This window comes from Phyllopteryx taeniolatus, chromosome 2 (assembly GCF_024500385.1).
Source record: "Phyllopteryx taeniolatus isolate TA_2022b chromosome 2, UOR_Ptae_1.2, whole genome shotgun sequence".
Lineage (NCBI taxonomy): Eukaryota > Metazoa > Chordata > Actinopteri > Syngnathiformes > Syngnathidae > Phyllopteryx > Phyllopteryx taeniolatus.
The window spans coordinates 35,463,890-35,479,264 of NC_084503.1; the positions used below are offsets into that span (position 1 = coordinate 35,463,890).

Genomic DNA, 15,375 nt, shown 5'->3' on the forward strand with positions numbered 1-15,375 from the left:
GGCAATTCCTTCCAATCACACCCCTCCAGGTCTCACTGTCATTCCCCACGTGAGCTTTGAAGTCCCCAGCAGAACGAGGGAGTCTCAAGCGGGAGCGCTCTCCAGCAGCCCCTCTAAGGACTCCAAAAAGGGTGGGCACTCTGAACTGCTGTTTGGTGCATAGGCACAAACAGCAGTCAGGAACCACCCCTCCACCTGCAGGCGGAGGGAGGCTACCCTCTTGTCCACCGGGGTAAACCCCAACGTACAGGCACCGAGTTGGGGGGCAATTAGTATGCTCACACCTGCTCAGCGTCTCTCACCGTGTGCAAGTCAAGAGTGGAAGAGAGTCTAACCCCTCTCGATAAGACGGTAGGTACCGGAGCCCAAGCTGTATGTGGAGGTGAGCACGACTATATCTCGTCGGAACATCTCAACCTCGCACACCAGCTTGGGCTCTTTCCCTGCCAGAGAGGTGGCATTCCACATCCCTAGAGCCAGCTTCGGTAGTCGGGGATCGGACCGCCAAGGTCCCCACCTTTGGGTGCCACCCAGCTCACTACGCACCAAAAATAATAATAATAAACTGATTAAAGCAAGCACACTTTGACTCTTGTCTGGAGAACTATCCAAGCTGGAGAGTGCGAACAGGCAGTAAGCAATACTTAAAAACGCGATTTTGTTTTGTTTGTTTGTTTAAATGTGTTTAAAGCATCTGGGAGGGATAAACTATACAAATATTTTAAAAGTATATGATCTCTATATTGTAGATTTAGATTTATTGCGTGGGTCTGGAATGTATCCCCCTTGATAAATGGGAATTCACTAATAACACCTGGGAGAAATGTTTACTAAATTCTGTTTGTGCATGTGTATAGCGTTGCAGTCAGCAGAATGAAGTAGATTTTGACCCTGGCTGTCATGTCTACAGTGCTATGTGCCGCACTAATGTGCTTATGTAAACACAATGGTCAGCTGTCGTTAGGCGTCCGTAGGGAGGAGATGTGTCGGGAGACGAGACAGAGGATGTAGGGGAGAGATGGTTCAAGTGTACGCCACACACTGTGTAAATGTCACATGACACGCTGTGTGAACTTTGAACACGCATGCAAACATGTATGACATCATAAATAAAACAAGCCAGATGCACTCACACAGAACTCATCAATGGATGAGGGGTGAGGTGATGGTCTGCGGAGAAGAGGGAGTTTCATGGGAGCATACTGGAAATGGAACAGTGATAAGGAAAAGTAGGTTAAGAAGGAAAATGTGTGACATTGAGGGAGAGATTTTAAGTACTTGTCACGATGGGCAAATTTTTACGCTCAAGGGCCACATTTGACTTTTAAAACAGTCAGATGGGCCAGTTCATTCATACATGAGGTATGAATAAAAAAAAGTTAAAGTAGGTTAATAGAAGAATCTAAATTGCCCATAGGAATTAATGGGTGGGGGGGGGGGGGGGGGGGCGCCATTGGGGTCCTGCGGCCCCACTGGGTGGTCAGTTGTCGGGGCGCCACAGTGGGGCCGGCGGGCCGCCCTGGGTCCCTCGGTGTGGGACGTGTCCCGTCCGCCGGGCTGCTCTCGGGTGGACCCCTGGGCCCGATCCCGCTCCTCGATTGATTGGGTGGGGTCCTCAGCCTCCGTGGTGCGGGCACAGCAATTACAGGACACTTATGTCAGTCTTTGTGCATGTAAAACGGTGTCAATTCACTTGCAGTTGTCCGCAGGCACAAACACCTGGGACTCTTTTCACTGGGTGTGGGGCCACTCACTTATTGCGACAAATAACTGCAAATTGCTTGTGTATCCCCTCACTCACACTCTCAGAATTTTATGGCTGCAACACGTTCCAAAAAAGCTGGGACAGGTGGCAAAAAAGACTGAGAAAGTTGAGGAAGGCTCATCAAACACCTGTTTGGAACATCCCGCAGGTGAACAGGCTAATTGGGAACAGGTGGGTGCCATGATTGGCTATAAAAGTCATTCACAAGCAAAGATGGGGCGAGGTTCACCTCTTTGTGAACAAGTGCGTGCGAAAATAGTCAAACAGTTTAAGGAAAATGTTCCTCAACGTACAATTGCAAGGAATTTAGGGATAATAATATCCATAATATCATCAAAAGGTTCAGAGAATCTGGTGAAATCACTGCATGTAAGCGGCAAGGCCGAAAACCAACATTGAGTGCCCGTGACCTTCGATCCCTCAGGCGGCACTGCATCAAAAACCCACATCAATATGTAAAGGATATCACCGCATGGGCTCAGGAACACTTCAGAAAACCAATGTCAGTAAATACAGTTCGGTGCTACATCCGTAAGTGCAACTTAAAACTCTACTATGCAAAGCAAAAGCCATTTATCAACAACACCAGACACGCCGCCGGCTTCTCTGGGCCCGAGCTCATCTAGGATGGACTGATGCAAAGTGGAAAAGTGTTCTGTGGTCCGACGAGTCCACATTTCAAATTGTTTTGGGAAATTGTGGACGTCGTGTCCTCCGGGCCAAAGAGGAAAATAACCATCCGGACTGTTTTGAATGCAAAGTCCAAAAGCCAGCATCTGTGATGGTATGGGGCTGTCATAGTGCCAATGGCATGGGTAATTTACACATCTGTGAAGGCAGCATTAATGCTGAAAGGTACATACAGGTTTTGGAGAAACATATGCTGCCATCCAAGCAACGTCTTTTTCATGGAAGCCCGTGCTTATTTCAGCAAGACAATGCCAAACCACATTCTGCACGTGTTACAACAGCGTGGCTTTGTAGTAAAAGAGTTCGGGTACTAGACTGGCCTGCCTGCAGTCCAGACCTGTCTCCCATTGAAAATGTGTGGCGCATTATGATGCGTAAAATACGACAAAGGAGACCCCGGACTGTTGAACAGCTAAAGCTGTACATCAAGCAAGAATGGGAAAGAATTCCACCTACAAAGCTTCAACAATTAGTGTCCTCAGTTCCCAAACGTTTATTGAATGTTGTTAAAAGAAAAGGTGATGTAACACAGTGGTTAACATGACCCTGTCCCAGCTTTTTTGAAATGTGTTGCAGCCATAAAATTCTAAGTTAATGATTATTTGCTAAAAACAATAAAGTTTATCAGTTTGAACATTAAATATCTTGTCTTTATAGTGTATTCAATTAAATTGAACATGATTTGCAAATCATTGTGTTCTGATTTTATTTATGTTTAACACAACGTCCCAACTTCATTGGAAATGGAGTTGTAATTTACGTAGTGAATCCAACCACACTTCAGTTGTACAGCCGGGTTCACGACCCTTGTCCTGCATGCTTCTTCTCCTGTCCTTGTCCTGTTCTAGCTTGTCCTGTCCTTCCCTCACAGGGTGTAGCACTACAGCCCCATGCAACACTCATATTTAATGTTTCATTGTTGTAGATAATGTAATGACTTTTCTCATCCTGATTAAAATTAGTGCTTTGTCTTTTGTCTTTGTTTCCCTCTCCCCTCTAGAAACTTTGTTCTGTTCGACTCTGATTCTCAATAAACTTAAATTATAATACTAAGAAACCACAGCGGAAGCTTAAAAACTCCACTGTGACACAGTAAAACTGTTCCGGCATAAAAGGAATACAGATCTTCAATTCTGCTTGACCTAACAGCCGAACAGGACAAGACAAAAAAAAAGTGTAAACAGTGCAATATAGGGGCCATTCCACAGATTGGGTGCCATTAACTTGTATCAAAATAAATTTAACATTTATTTTTTTCAGCTCTAAATGTGATAGAACATATATTGAACTACTGAAAATGTGTATTGGCCCAGCTCAGGCAACTTAATTTTTTTAATGTTATTGTTTTATTGTACTGAACTCTTCATTTCAGTAACAGGACTGAAAGCAACAAGAGTGCGTTTTAACATAGAACTAACAAATAATTGAAATAGCCACATGACATTTATGCTAATAGCTTTTTGACACTAAGCACATGAAAACCCCCAAATTTTATTGTTTATTTATTTTTATTTTTTTTTATTAAAAACAAAGAAAAAAAACATTTAGGTGAAAGGACTGAGCCCAGATTTTAACCCCTGAGTCACGGTTCAAATATCATCAAATATACAGCAAAATAAACGATTGAACTTACTTTTGGTTTTGGAATGGCCTGCAGAGGATGATTCAACTTTCTGTGGACCATGTGACTTGTGGAATACTCCATTTTCAGAAAGAATATTGTGTTTGGGTAACTGGACTGAGTGAAAACCCAGGGACACGACTAAAGTGGAAATTTAAACTAAATTGTTTTTTGAAGGAAATAAACAAAGTATATTTGGGATAATTAACATGTCTAAAGGATTTAAATTATTATATAAATTTTTTTATTTTTATTTTTTATTTTTATGAATTGGGGATAGGCAACAAATGTTTTTTTCTCAGTAGTTTAACACAATCTTTGTATTTATTAAATATGAAATCAAATCAATGTGAAGGAGAGTTTGCCTAATAAAAATACAATTACAGTTATAACAGTTATTGTTGTTATTTTATTTCGTGGGGACCCAAATGGCACCGATTCATTGGAATCGCCTATATACATCGATATTGTGACGTGTGACCACTTGTCAATCAATTTAGCTGTTAAAATGATAATGCTCATAAACAGACACGCACACACGCACGCACACACACACACACATAAACTGGTAAAGTTTATAGTTTGTTCAAAAGTTGGCTTAATTACTTCTCTGTGCTGAACTGTTGTCACTTTTGCCCCAGTAAAAATATCCAAGACACACACAGGCTACGAACACACACGCTTTCCTTAAAGTGTTTATGTGCACAAGTGACATCTTGCAGCAATAAACACCAAAACAAAAATGTAAATTTCTGACATGCATCTGTTTCTTGTTTCTCTGTGGAAATTGAATAGTTTTTTTGTTGTTTGGATAGCACACATTTTCCATCGTTTGATGTCCAAACAAACAACATGCAATTGGTAACTAAGTCCTTAAGTAATCTGTCTGAAGATGATGACACATTATCCAGAGGCCTCATATATGGGCACATTTTATGGTGATATAACTGATCAAAAGTCCTTTTGTCACCACTAGATTTGCTGTTTATAATGAACAGGGGTGTCACTTGTTTACATCATTGTATTTCTGGTTGTCGTCAGGGGGCCGGTAATGGTTGTTACACGGAAACCACATATAGAATCGCTATCGGTGCAACGATACTCCAAAAATCACAGTACGTACATACGTATATTGGTTTTAAAGATCCTTTAAAGGTAATTCAGAGATTTGTTTCTAAATAGATTATTATTTGAGGCTAATAGCAAAAAAAACGTGCAAAGAAAGAGAACCAGTTTTGGAGGTGTACTTGAACGCCTTCGTTGGCATCAGTGATTATCCGACGCATTTGCGGCGTGCAGTTAGCTAACTAGCTATGCCTATACCTCGAAAATGCATCTTCCCTTCGGATTAGCGCCTCGTTGTCGGCCGTGAGTGAGCACACGTCAAGGAGAGAAGGCGGAAGAGGAAGGGGTAAAAAAAAGTCAGACGTGTCAGCTAGTGTGTGGATGGGTTTCTTGCTGGCATGGGCGCTTTCGTCCCCGCGTTGACACGGTGGTTTCAGCGCATTCAGCAGACACGCCCACAGCGTTTGAGAGAAGAGAGAACAGCTTGTTTTTCCATGATTTTGGAGCCTCATTTCTTAATCATTCAAATTTGGCAGGGTTGTTAATAACGCTCTTCTTTCTGGTGCGTCAAATTCAGAACTCATATTAATATTCACTTTACAAGGACTTTAAAGTCACAATTTGCTTCACATATGGTACAGTAAGTGAACAAGATACTTATATTTTACATATAGACAAACAGATTCAATGAAATATCTTTTTAGGATTGTGCTACATCAATAATTAGTCTTCTTGTAAGGACATGAAGGATACAAATAAGTGCAACAGTAACAGAAATAATGGATTTGGCTTCATCTTTTTATCATCATTTTTATGGCTAGATTTGGCCGTGGCGTCGGTTCCAGTTGCGGTCGATTCTCAATGCCCAGCCATACTCATGACGGGCGCTTAGCTTTTTTTGGGTGGTGGCTGACTCCTGTACTGGGCCCTGTTGATGTCTGGGGTCCCCATGTAGGGTCCCCTGGTGGACGGGCTCGCTGCCCTGACCCCCCACCCGCCCCACGTGGCTAACCCTCCCTCGATGCGCCAGCACAGCAACTCCGTACACCAATTGACTAACATGCATGTGATTTTGTGTTCATTCACTAAAAAGTTCGACATAAACTATAGACTTTAATTACTTGTACTAGGATCATTAATAACAACACAGGTTATACTAACATATCAACTCACAGGTTCTTACAGGTGTTTAGACACTAAAAAAGAATCCCACCGCGCTAGTCGCCAGTAAGACTGCCTTGCTCATTTTCCCACATGCTGTCCTCTCTGAGCTGGTTCTCACCGGGTGTCCCCCCCCCATCCCGTCCCCTAATCTACAAATAACTGTTGTAATGTTACTTATGTTCCTATATCAAGACTGTCTGACTATTGTTCTGCTGTGGTTTTCACCTCTAGTCCCCCTGTCCACTCTGTCCCTCTGTCTGTCCCCCCCTAAAACCCTTTTCTGTCTGGCTGCATTTTCAATAAACATCAGAATAATTAAAAATGTAAATATAAACAGAGGGAGTATTTCAAACTCTCCTGTTGCACAGAAAAACTGTTCCAGCGCAAAGGCATACAGATCCACCATTCTGCAAGGCCATGCAGCTGAACAGGACAGGTTATTAAAAACAAAAAAGAAAGAAAAAAGGTTTGACGTCAGTGATATAGACCCTGAGAGCAAATAGACCTGCCCATGTTCCCCCCTCTAAAGACTTGTGTGGAATTGGCTTCGTTTTTTTTTTTGTAATCCTGTAAACTGTATGCGTCCTTCTATATATTCTTCTATTGTGTCAAAATGACTGTTGTGAGGCCATTAAAAACAACATCTATAGTGGTGGCTTTTTTCCACAAATGCCACAACTGCGAGAGAATTGCATCATATTTAATCTTAGCTAACGGTGATTTTCACAGCCAGAATCTTGTGACTTAAGATGTGTAACAGTGTAATTGTCCAGCTTCAAAACTGAACATCTTATCTAACCTGAACAACGTCACTCCAGAGCCAAGGGGTCGGGTTGATTTTCCCAGACAGAATTCATTTATAGCAAGTTGCCACACTGTACCTAAGAACAGAGCCACTAAGCAAGTGTCACATGACATCTTTCAAAATAATGAGCTTGCATAACTTGCTGAGGGCTCTGGCAGCAGCAGTGTTTACAATGATCTGGCTGGGAGATGGAAAACTTGTGTTTATGCCCCTCAGAAAACATGGCTTACATCTCCACTCTCCTGTCGTGCATCAGCTGGGTACATCATGGCTGTTGTTGTGCTTGGTTATCACAAAGCCCAAACCAAAACATTACCTCATTCACATGTACATGAAGAGACAGGTTCAGCTTTGAGTCCATTTGGAAAAAAAAAAGAAGCAGTGTATGCAGCACGCTCCTGTTTTAATTGAAATAATTATTTCTACTAGTACTGGGAAGTTTTTCCCAATGTGACCTTACATGTGCAACACACACATACAGTAGCCATGCATCTATAGAGCCTCTAAACCAAGAATGCATTAGAGCAAATGTCCTTTATTTCTCAAAATATAAAACTTTTGTACAAACGTCCTCTTTGATTGGAGTCCAGACAAAATGGTATCAAACAATTGCAGCAACAATTTATATTTGTTACCGACTGCTAATATGATAAACAAAGAAAACACACATTCTGCACATGGAGTTAAATGAGCTCAGGAGGGCTTTGGGGGACCTCAGCCTGAATAAAGCACCGATCGAGGTGGCCTGCTTCTGTATTAATGAGCTTTATGGATCTCATTGCAAAAATAATAATAATAATAATAACATTGTGTTCAAGTCTATGAGACATAATCCATATTGTTAAAAAAAGAAATTACGAAGCAAACCACATTTTTACATACGTTAAGTGGAGCAAACAGCTGAAAAGTACACATCCCTTCAAAGGACACTTGTCTGTTACTGTAATGGTATGTCTAGTGACAAATTGACAATAATCACTGAAATGTCATAACTGTATCCACAAAGGTCAATCAAAGCCTTTTAAGAGGGTTGTGAGGACCATGTGAACTGTTTGCTTAGTTGTTTAAATGCCAAAAATCATCACTTTAAAAGACCATACAATTACAGGTATTTCTCTCTTGTCATTAAATCATCAACACAAACAGAATAAAACTGCAAAAGGCTGACAGGGAAAACCGTCAACCAACATGAGGGTCTCTGTGACCTTTGGCCTACTTCCATGCGCCGTCACCCTGCGAATCTGCACACAAACTGCAAGACAGGCCTCTTTGTGCGCCCTTTCCCCGCCAACAAACAATATAGTGCTATCAAGATGGACACAGAGGATCCATTCATTCGCAGCTGGAACATCTGAATGACCAAACAATCCCAATGATATAATCACAGCTTGATACTCAAATTGAAACTTGGTTTTGTCAATATTGATTTATATCTTGTGACTAAACTGGGGGCTTGTGTTAAGAAAAGATCTTAATAGGCACTTTTTTTCTGTTGGTGCCACTGATAAAAATATATATAAAATATATATAAAATATATATATATATATATATATATATGTATGTATATGTAAATATGTATATAAACCTTTGTATGATTGATTGGTTTGTGTGAACACTGGTTTAAATGCAAACCGTTTTATTATATCTTAATATATTATCTTAATTTGTGCAGAAAGGACACATTAACAATATTCAGAGGTCACTATGTTTGCCTTCTAACATGTGTTGTCAATAATAAGCCCTTCAAAATCTTTCCGTACTACAAACTTGCTCACACCCTTATCCCTTCTGATGCTGACACACTAAACACAAAGACTTGTTCTTACAAATGGACCTCGGAGAAAAGATACAATTATTGACTTTTGATCTGACTTTGGTAACAACAATGCACAGAAGAAGGTGTGGATGATGCACACTTTACGTTTCAGTGTGTCTTTGATTACAACTCCACATAACACGGAGCTGGATGCGTTGCATAAGAAGCTACAAAGTAGTTGTCACCTCTGTTGTGGACATGGATGATGGCACGCTCTACAAACACGTTCTCAATTGCACAACCTAACTCCATCAAACACAACTGGGATGAACTAGAGCAGAGATTGTGAGCCATCGGGCCCTCTCTCTGGTCCAACATTGATGATATCACAGCTGGATGCACGGACAAAAACAAAAATCCCAGAAACACAGTCCAACATCTTGTAAAAGTCTTCCAGAAGAGTGCAAGCTGTATAGTTGCTAAGAGACTAACTCCTGTGTTCACTTCCTGTCTGTGGAATGTCCGCGTACATTTGTTCATACAGTGCGCCACAATCCAACAGATAAAGAAAGCCTCAACACTCTGCACCTGGCAACTGAAAATAACTGATCTCATGAGAAGCAAAACATCTAAATAGGGAAATGGTTGAGCGTCATGGTCAAGCGCAATGCCAACAAGCAGAGGATTTACGGCTATCTTCACGAGACGCACATTAGAGATCCTCGGTACAGATGCAGCTACACAATTAACTTCCCGTTACAGGATAAAACTGATTACGATCTCTTGGATGAGCATTTTCTTGATCTTCTTCAACGCTCCATTCAACTACCATATGTGGCGCTGCGACCACTTTTAGCATTTAATGTTGGGCTTTTTCCAACTGACCTGGTCTACCGGCTTTTTGTAGTCCACTTCAGAGACAAAGAACAGGTGTAAGAACTGTGTGTCTTAGTTTGGTCCAATCCCATTTGCTGTTTGCATGCGGCAACTGAAAAAAATTCTATTTGGTACGATCACTGTCAGAAATGTTCAGTTTCAGCCGGACCAACCAAATAACTGGATTGAGCTCTAACACCATGTAAACATACTGTGCGGCTCAAGTGTTGAAAGGGGGTCCGAAAGAAACTATTCACATTCAAATGCAGGAAGAGAATTTTCAATATTTCTCTTCTAGTTCAAATCAGCCTCATCCACCATCTGTCTGCTGCGTCAGGAAGTCAAGACCAGTACATCCCAACAAAGGTTCTTGCTGCACGAGGATTGAGTCAATTCTATCATACAAATGTCCTCTTGTTTTTTCAGTGCACGTCCCATTTCATGTGATAAGACAAATGTAAATTTGGTTTCCATCCTGAAAAGGTTTGACTCAGACTCCGTTAAAGGAGACCAGAAAGTCCTGGTTGGAGTCAAAGTGTTCCGGGATAGCAATCTGGAGTGCTTCACGCCACACAGCAATACCTTTTCCACCATGACTTGGACAAACTCTTCATCTTGTCAGGCGTCTGCATTTGCTTTGTCCGACGTTTCTGCCTCCCTCTCGAGTGCTTCTGGGAGCTGTGGTTCTGCAGGCTGGCCAATATGGCCGTGTCAAAAACTTCTTTCAGGTTCTTCTGGGTCAGCGACGAGCACTCCACGTAGGCCACGGCACCAATCTCAGCAGCACAGTCCGTAGCATCCGCTGGGTCCACTGGTCTCTCTCGGTACTTTGCCAGGTCTATCAAAATCTGTAGAAAAAAACAGTATCATAACTTTCTGTGCAGATTCTGAGCATTGCTGACAACCATCCATTTTTTTATTTCATATCTATCCACCAAAGGACACTACTTTTTCCACATTGAAAGCATGGAGCAGAATTTCACACTGAGTATTTTTGGCAAGTGTGCTACTGAAAAGTGTGTGTTTCCGCTGATGTTGGGTAAATGGTTTGTATGTACGAAGAAAGTGGGTGTGTACGTGTTTGAGACTTTCATGTTAAATATATTGTAATATAGACACTACTCAAAACGGCTATTTGGCTATCAGGGGAAATTTCAGGATGAACCTAAAGTGCACTATAGTATATGTTTTACAGGTTAACTCAATTTGACTTTCTCTAAACTTTTTAATGCACAGTGTTCAAGGTTGCAGTACTTTTTGCACAATTAGCTGTTCTCCAACAAAGAGCTGAATGTCAAAATTAACATCAGGTGTCTGATGAATGGACCAATACATTTCATGGTTCAATTAGAATTGGTATTTAAACAGTCCGCTTCATCACATTTTGAAATCATGAGACCAGGACAACAACACCAAACAATTCATCAACAGTTCCTTACCATTGTGAGGCTTCCAACAGGATGTTCTCAGGGGGGAAAGTAAAAAGGTACAGAAATATCAAAGAGTTGGATATGTGCATTCAAAGGTTTAGAGCAGGTCAAGATTACTTGTAAAGGTCATGGTGAATTTTACGTTCATTCTGAAATTCGATGCGAACGCCGAATATTTTGACATTTTTGTGTGTATTGTTCACATATATTATACACTAGTTCCTCAGCCTAACATCACAAATAAACAGTGAAATGTATGTAGTTTTTTTCTGTATGCTTCCCAATTTCATCAACTGAAGTTCAATGAACACGGTGGCCCAACCTTGACATCTTCTCGGAGGTCACACTGAGTCCCAACAAGAACGAGCGGCGCGAAGGGGGCGTGCCTCCGTATTTCGCCGATCCACTTTTCAGGGACGTTCTGGAAGGAGACGGGGCTGACGACGCTGAAGCACAGCAGGAAGACGTCTGCGCTGGTGTAACAGAGCGGACGCAGCCTGTCAAACTCATCCTGCAGAGAAGGGGACACCAGCACAGTGTCACTGAGAGGCGAGAAGTTACAAGTTGGGGGAAGGTCATGAACGAGTGCCACAGTACTTTTGGCGGTGTTTTGAAAAGGAGAGGAAGACGCAGGAACAGATGGAGGAAGCGGAATAAGGTGAGGATGATGATGAGCTTCCTCCTTTGGTATTTGAGAAAGAGGTGTGGCCTATTGCTATTTACAGATAGATCAAACATATTGACATAAGAATGGTTAAAATCGTATTTTCTCCTCTCTTTTTGTCCCTTCAGTGATCACATTGATAGCGAGGATGAGGAAGATTAGCGCAGCTCCTGTTTTAGCTAATCACAATGAATACTTGGCATGCTATGATGCTATTTGATACTTGATGTCAGGAAAACAGCTGCAAATGCCAGGCTTGAGAATTATTTCCTGGCAAAAGCACACATCATCAGCTGGTTTCCTGAGAAAAGACTAACACTCCAATCTTCTTGACTACTAATGTCATGTTAAAACTTTAAAAACGTGCAGTATTAACAAATATGTTCATACAAAATTAGAAGACAACAGGAAAATAGATGACAATCTATGAGTTTAGACTGGCTTTGGAACAAAGGAAAGACGGATTGGGGTTTTCCTCTCACTGTCAGGGGCATTGTCTAGATTACAAATAAAGCTACAGGATGTATGCGTGTGTGTGTGTGTGCAAGTGTGTGTATGTGTCTGTGTTGACATCCATTACCTGTCCAGCTGTGTCACAGAGTTGGAGTTTGACTGGCTGCCCATCCACTGATACCACCGCTGCACACACACACACACACACACGCACGCAGTTTTACACAGTATGAAGCACCAAACAGTACTAGTATTCACACGACACCTTCAAAATATTTACACGCAGAGGGTAAAAATGGTGGCGCCACGGTGGGCGACTGGTTAGAGCGTCAGCCTCACAGTTCTGAGGACCCGGTTTCAATCCCTGACCCCGCCTGTGTGGAGTTTGCATGTTCTCCCCGTGCCTGTGTGGGTTTTCTCCGGTTTCCTCCCACATCCCAAAAACATGCATTGATTGGAGACTCTAAAATTGCCCATAGGTGTGACTGTGAGTGTGAATGGTTGTTTGTTTGTATGTGCCCTGCGATTGGCTGGCAACCAGTTCAGGGTGTACCCCGCCTCCTGGGATAGGCTCCAGCACACCCGTGACCCTAGTGAGGAGAAGTGGCTCAGAAAATGGATGGATGGGTAAAATAGTCCTTTGACATGTGGTGTGGATCATGGCTGGTGATCCACTGACATTATTTTTATATTTACTAATTTATGAATCAAACAGATCGGCATATTTGCCAGTAAATTAGCAGCCTGACATTAAAAGCTGGTAAACTGGCACTTTCAGACCTGATGTGTGAAGCAGATATTTAATCTACGGCATTGGTCTCCTTTATTAATTAAATCACATCTCGATTACAAGCCCAGTTTTCAAGAAAATGTTATGGTTAGATATAATATTCCTAAGCTATCATTTGGAGCAAAGTTTCAAAATCGTGCCAACAAGTTTGTATCCTCTTCCTGAATCAAGTCTGCACATTCGCAGGAAGAAGATGGAATATTCCATTGCTTGAGAAGGGGGGGGGGGGGGGGGGGGACAGTCGAAACAAGCAGGAAAGATTACGCAATTAGATTTTTTGAAGTGGGTGAATTAAGACTAAAGCAATAATAATTGCTTTAAATCGAAGAAAAAATTATTTTTCCGTTTTCATGAGACGTATGGGGTTTGCATAATGGTAAGTCCGCCTTTGTGAGGCAAAGTACTGTCTGCCTCGCCTTGTGCTTTATTTGCAGTTTTATGCATTTAGAAAAACTAAATATCCATCCATCCAGCCATTTTCTGTACCGCTCATCCTCACTAGGGTTGCGGGCGTGCTGGAGCCTACTATCCCAGCTGACTCTGGGCGAGAGGCGGGGTACACCCTGAACTGGTCGCCAGCCAATCGCAGGGCACGTATAAACAAACAACCATTCGCACTCACATTCACACCTATGGGAAATTTAGACTCTTCAATTAACCTACCAAGCATGTTTTGGGAATGTGGGAGGAAACCGGAGTGCACGGAGAAAACCCACGCAGGCACAGGGAGAACATACAAACTCCGCACAGGCAAGGCCGGATTTGAACATGGGTCCCCAGAACTGTGAGCCAGTTGTCCACCGTGCTGCCCAAAATTAAATATGCAACACAAATATTAAATACATTATCCTGATAATGGAAAATGACAGTGTATATTAAAAGTGTCTGAAAGCATTAAATTGGAGACGTGAGGAGACAAACAGGCACTTGGCAATTACAAGCCTCATCAACCAGTTAGTGAGGGACTGCGCAATATGAGGGCAGGCTCAGCTGCTCAATGCCACATTCGTGTCTATGAACAGGAAATAAGCAAATTCAGCAATTTGGACAATAAAATCATCGACATTATTGAATTGGAAAATCAATATAAAGCACATACAACAGAGCATTGCCTTTAAAATCATAAAATATAAAAAAGAATACAACAAAATCTGATGGCAGCAAATGATAATTTAAGTCATTTTAGACATTTGTTAAACCAGTGAAAGAGAACATTAAACCCTTCAGCCAAATTTACATGGGATTAATTATGGTGAAATAAAAGTTGTGTTTAACACCTAATCTATCAAGTAAGGAAACCACCCTATACAATAAAGGTACATGAAAGACACAGAAATAAAAAAAAGAGGGGAAATTAGCTAAACTAAATCAAAAATGCTTTATTGAAATGTTTTACTTATTTATACTTAAACTGAAACATTGCCATTACATTACAGGCACTGTAAAACGTTGAAGAATTTACACATACACAGGGAAACAAGTTTGTGCTCCGACAAAATAGTTGTTCTTCTTATATATATATATATATATATATATATATATATATATATATATATATATATATATATTTTTTTTTTTTTTTTTTTTTTTTTTTTATTGGAGCAGGTTCAAGTCGACATCGAGCCATCATTCTTACCCGAGAAGTTGTCAAAAGCAGTGGGGACATATTCGGTGGGGTAGCCGTTGGTCGTGTAGCTGACCACCAGGCTGGTTTTGCCCACAGCTCCGTCCCCGACCAGGACACACTTCACCCGCCTCTCCACTCCTCCCGCACGCCGCGTCTTGGCCGAGCCCCCATCCCGACCCCTGAGCCTCCTCGGCGGGACGGGCGGAGCAGGAGACACGGGCGCTGTCTTCGCAGGCATCTGGCACGGGGAGGAGGGAGACATGCAGCCGCCCTAAGAAGACTGAGTGCCGGGGCGACGGCCACTTTTCGCTTGGCCCATTTTTCTGCTATCTTCCGGGCGGGGACGCGTTGACGATATACTCTTGTTTAACTTTCCATGACTGGGCGACGACAACTTCAAAACTACTCCTGGTCGTGAAATGGCAACGTGTCCATTTTAAGCAACATTGTGGCTTCTTGAAAAGTCAAGCGTCCATTTGAAAGTGAAGAGATTCAATGGATGTGTTGGTCCGGTCCACAGCCCCAAACTGAACTCCCCTTCACATGACATCACTCCGTGTGTGTGTGTGTGTTTGTGTGTGTTTGTGTGTGTGTGTGTGTGTGTGTGTGGAGAGAGAGAGAGAGAGCGAGAGAGAGAGAAGAGGAACTTTAGTTAACAATTTCCCTCT

At 42.0% G+C, this 15,375-nt stretch overlaps 1 protein-coding gene across 8 annotated transcripts in view; it reads right to left on the reverse strand.

Annotated features, from left to right (window-relative positions):
* The window catches only part of rhoua (ras homolog family member Ua), a 46,539-nt gene extending 31,290 nt beyond the window's left edge, over nucleotides 1–15,249 (reverse strand). For 3 of the 8 annotated variants that reach the window (XM_061765981.1, XM_061765979.1, XM_061765980.1), the window contains exons 1-4: nucleotides 14,717–15,246; nucleotides 12,418–12,476; nucleotides 11,496–11,684; nucleotides 10,326–10,591 (exon numbers count right to left, since the gene is read on the reverse strand). In XM_061765981.1, coding sequence (XP_061621965.1) covers nucleotides 10,326–10,591; nucleotides 11,496–11,684; nucleotides 12,418–12,476; nucleotides 14,717–14,969 — 767 coding nt within the window. In that variant the 5' untranslated portion in view covers nucleotides 14,970–15,246. Of the gene's footprint in view, nucleotides 1–10,325; nucleotides 10,592–11,495; nucleotides 11,685–12,417; nucleotides 12,477–14,716 lie in introns of all 8 variants that reach the window. The other 5 variants (XM_061765976.1, XM_061765977.1, XM_061765978.1 and 2 more) reach the window with 3 other exon arrangements.
* Between the last annotated feature and the right edge of the window lie 126 nt (nucleotides 15,250–15,375).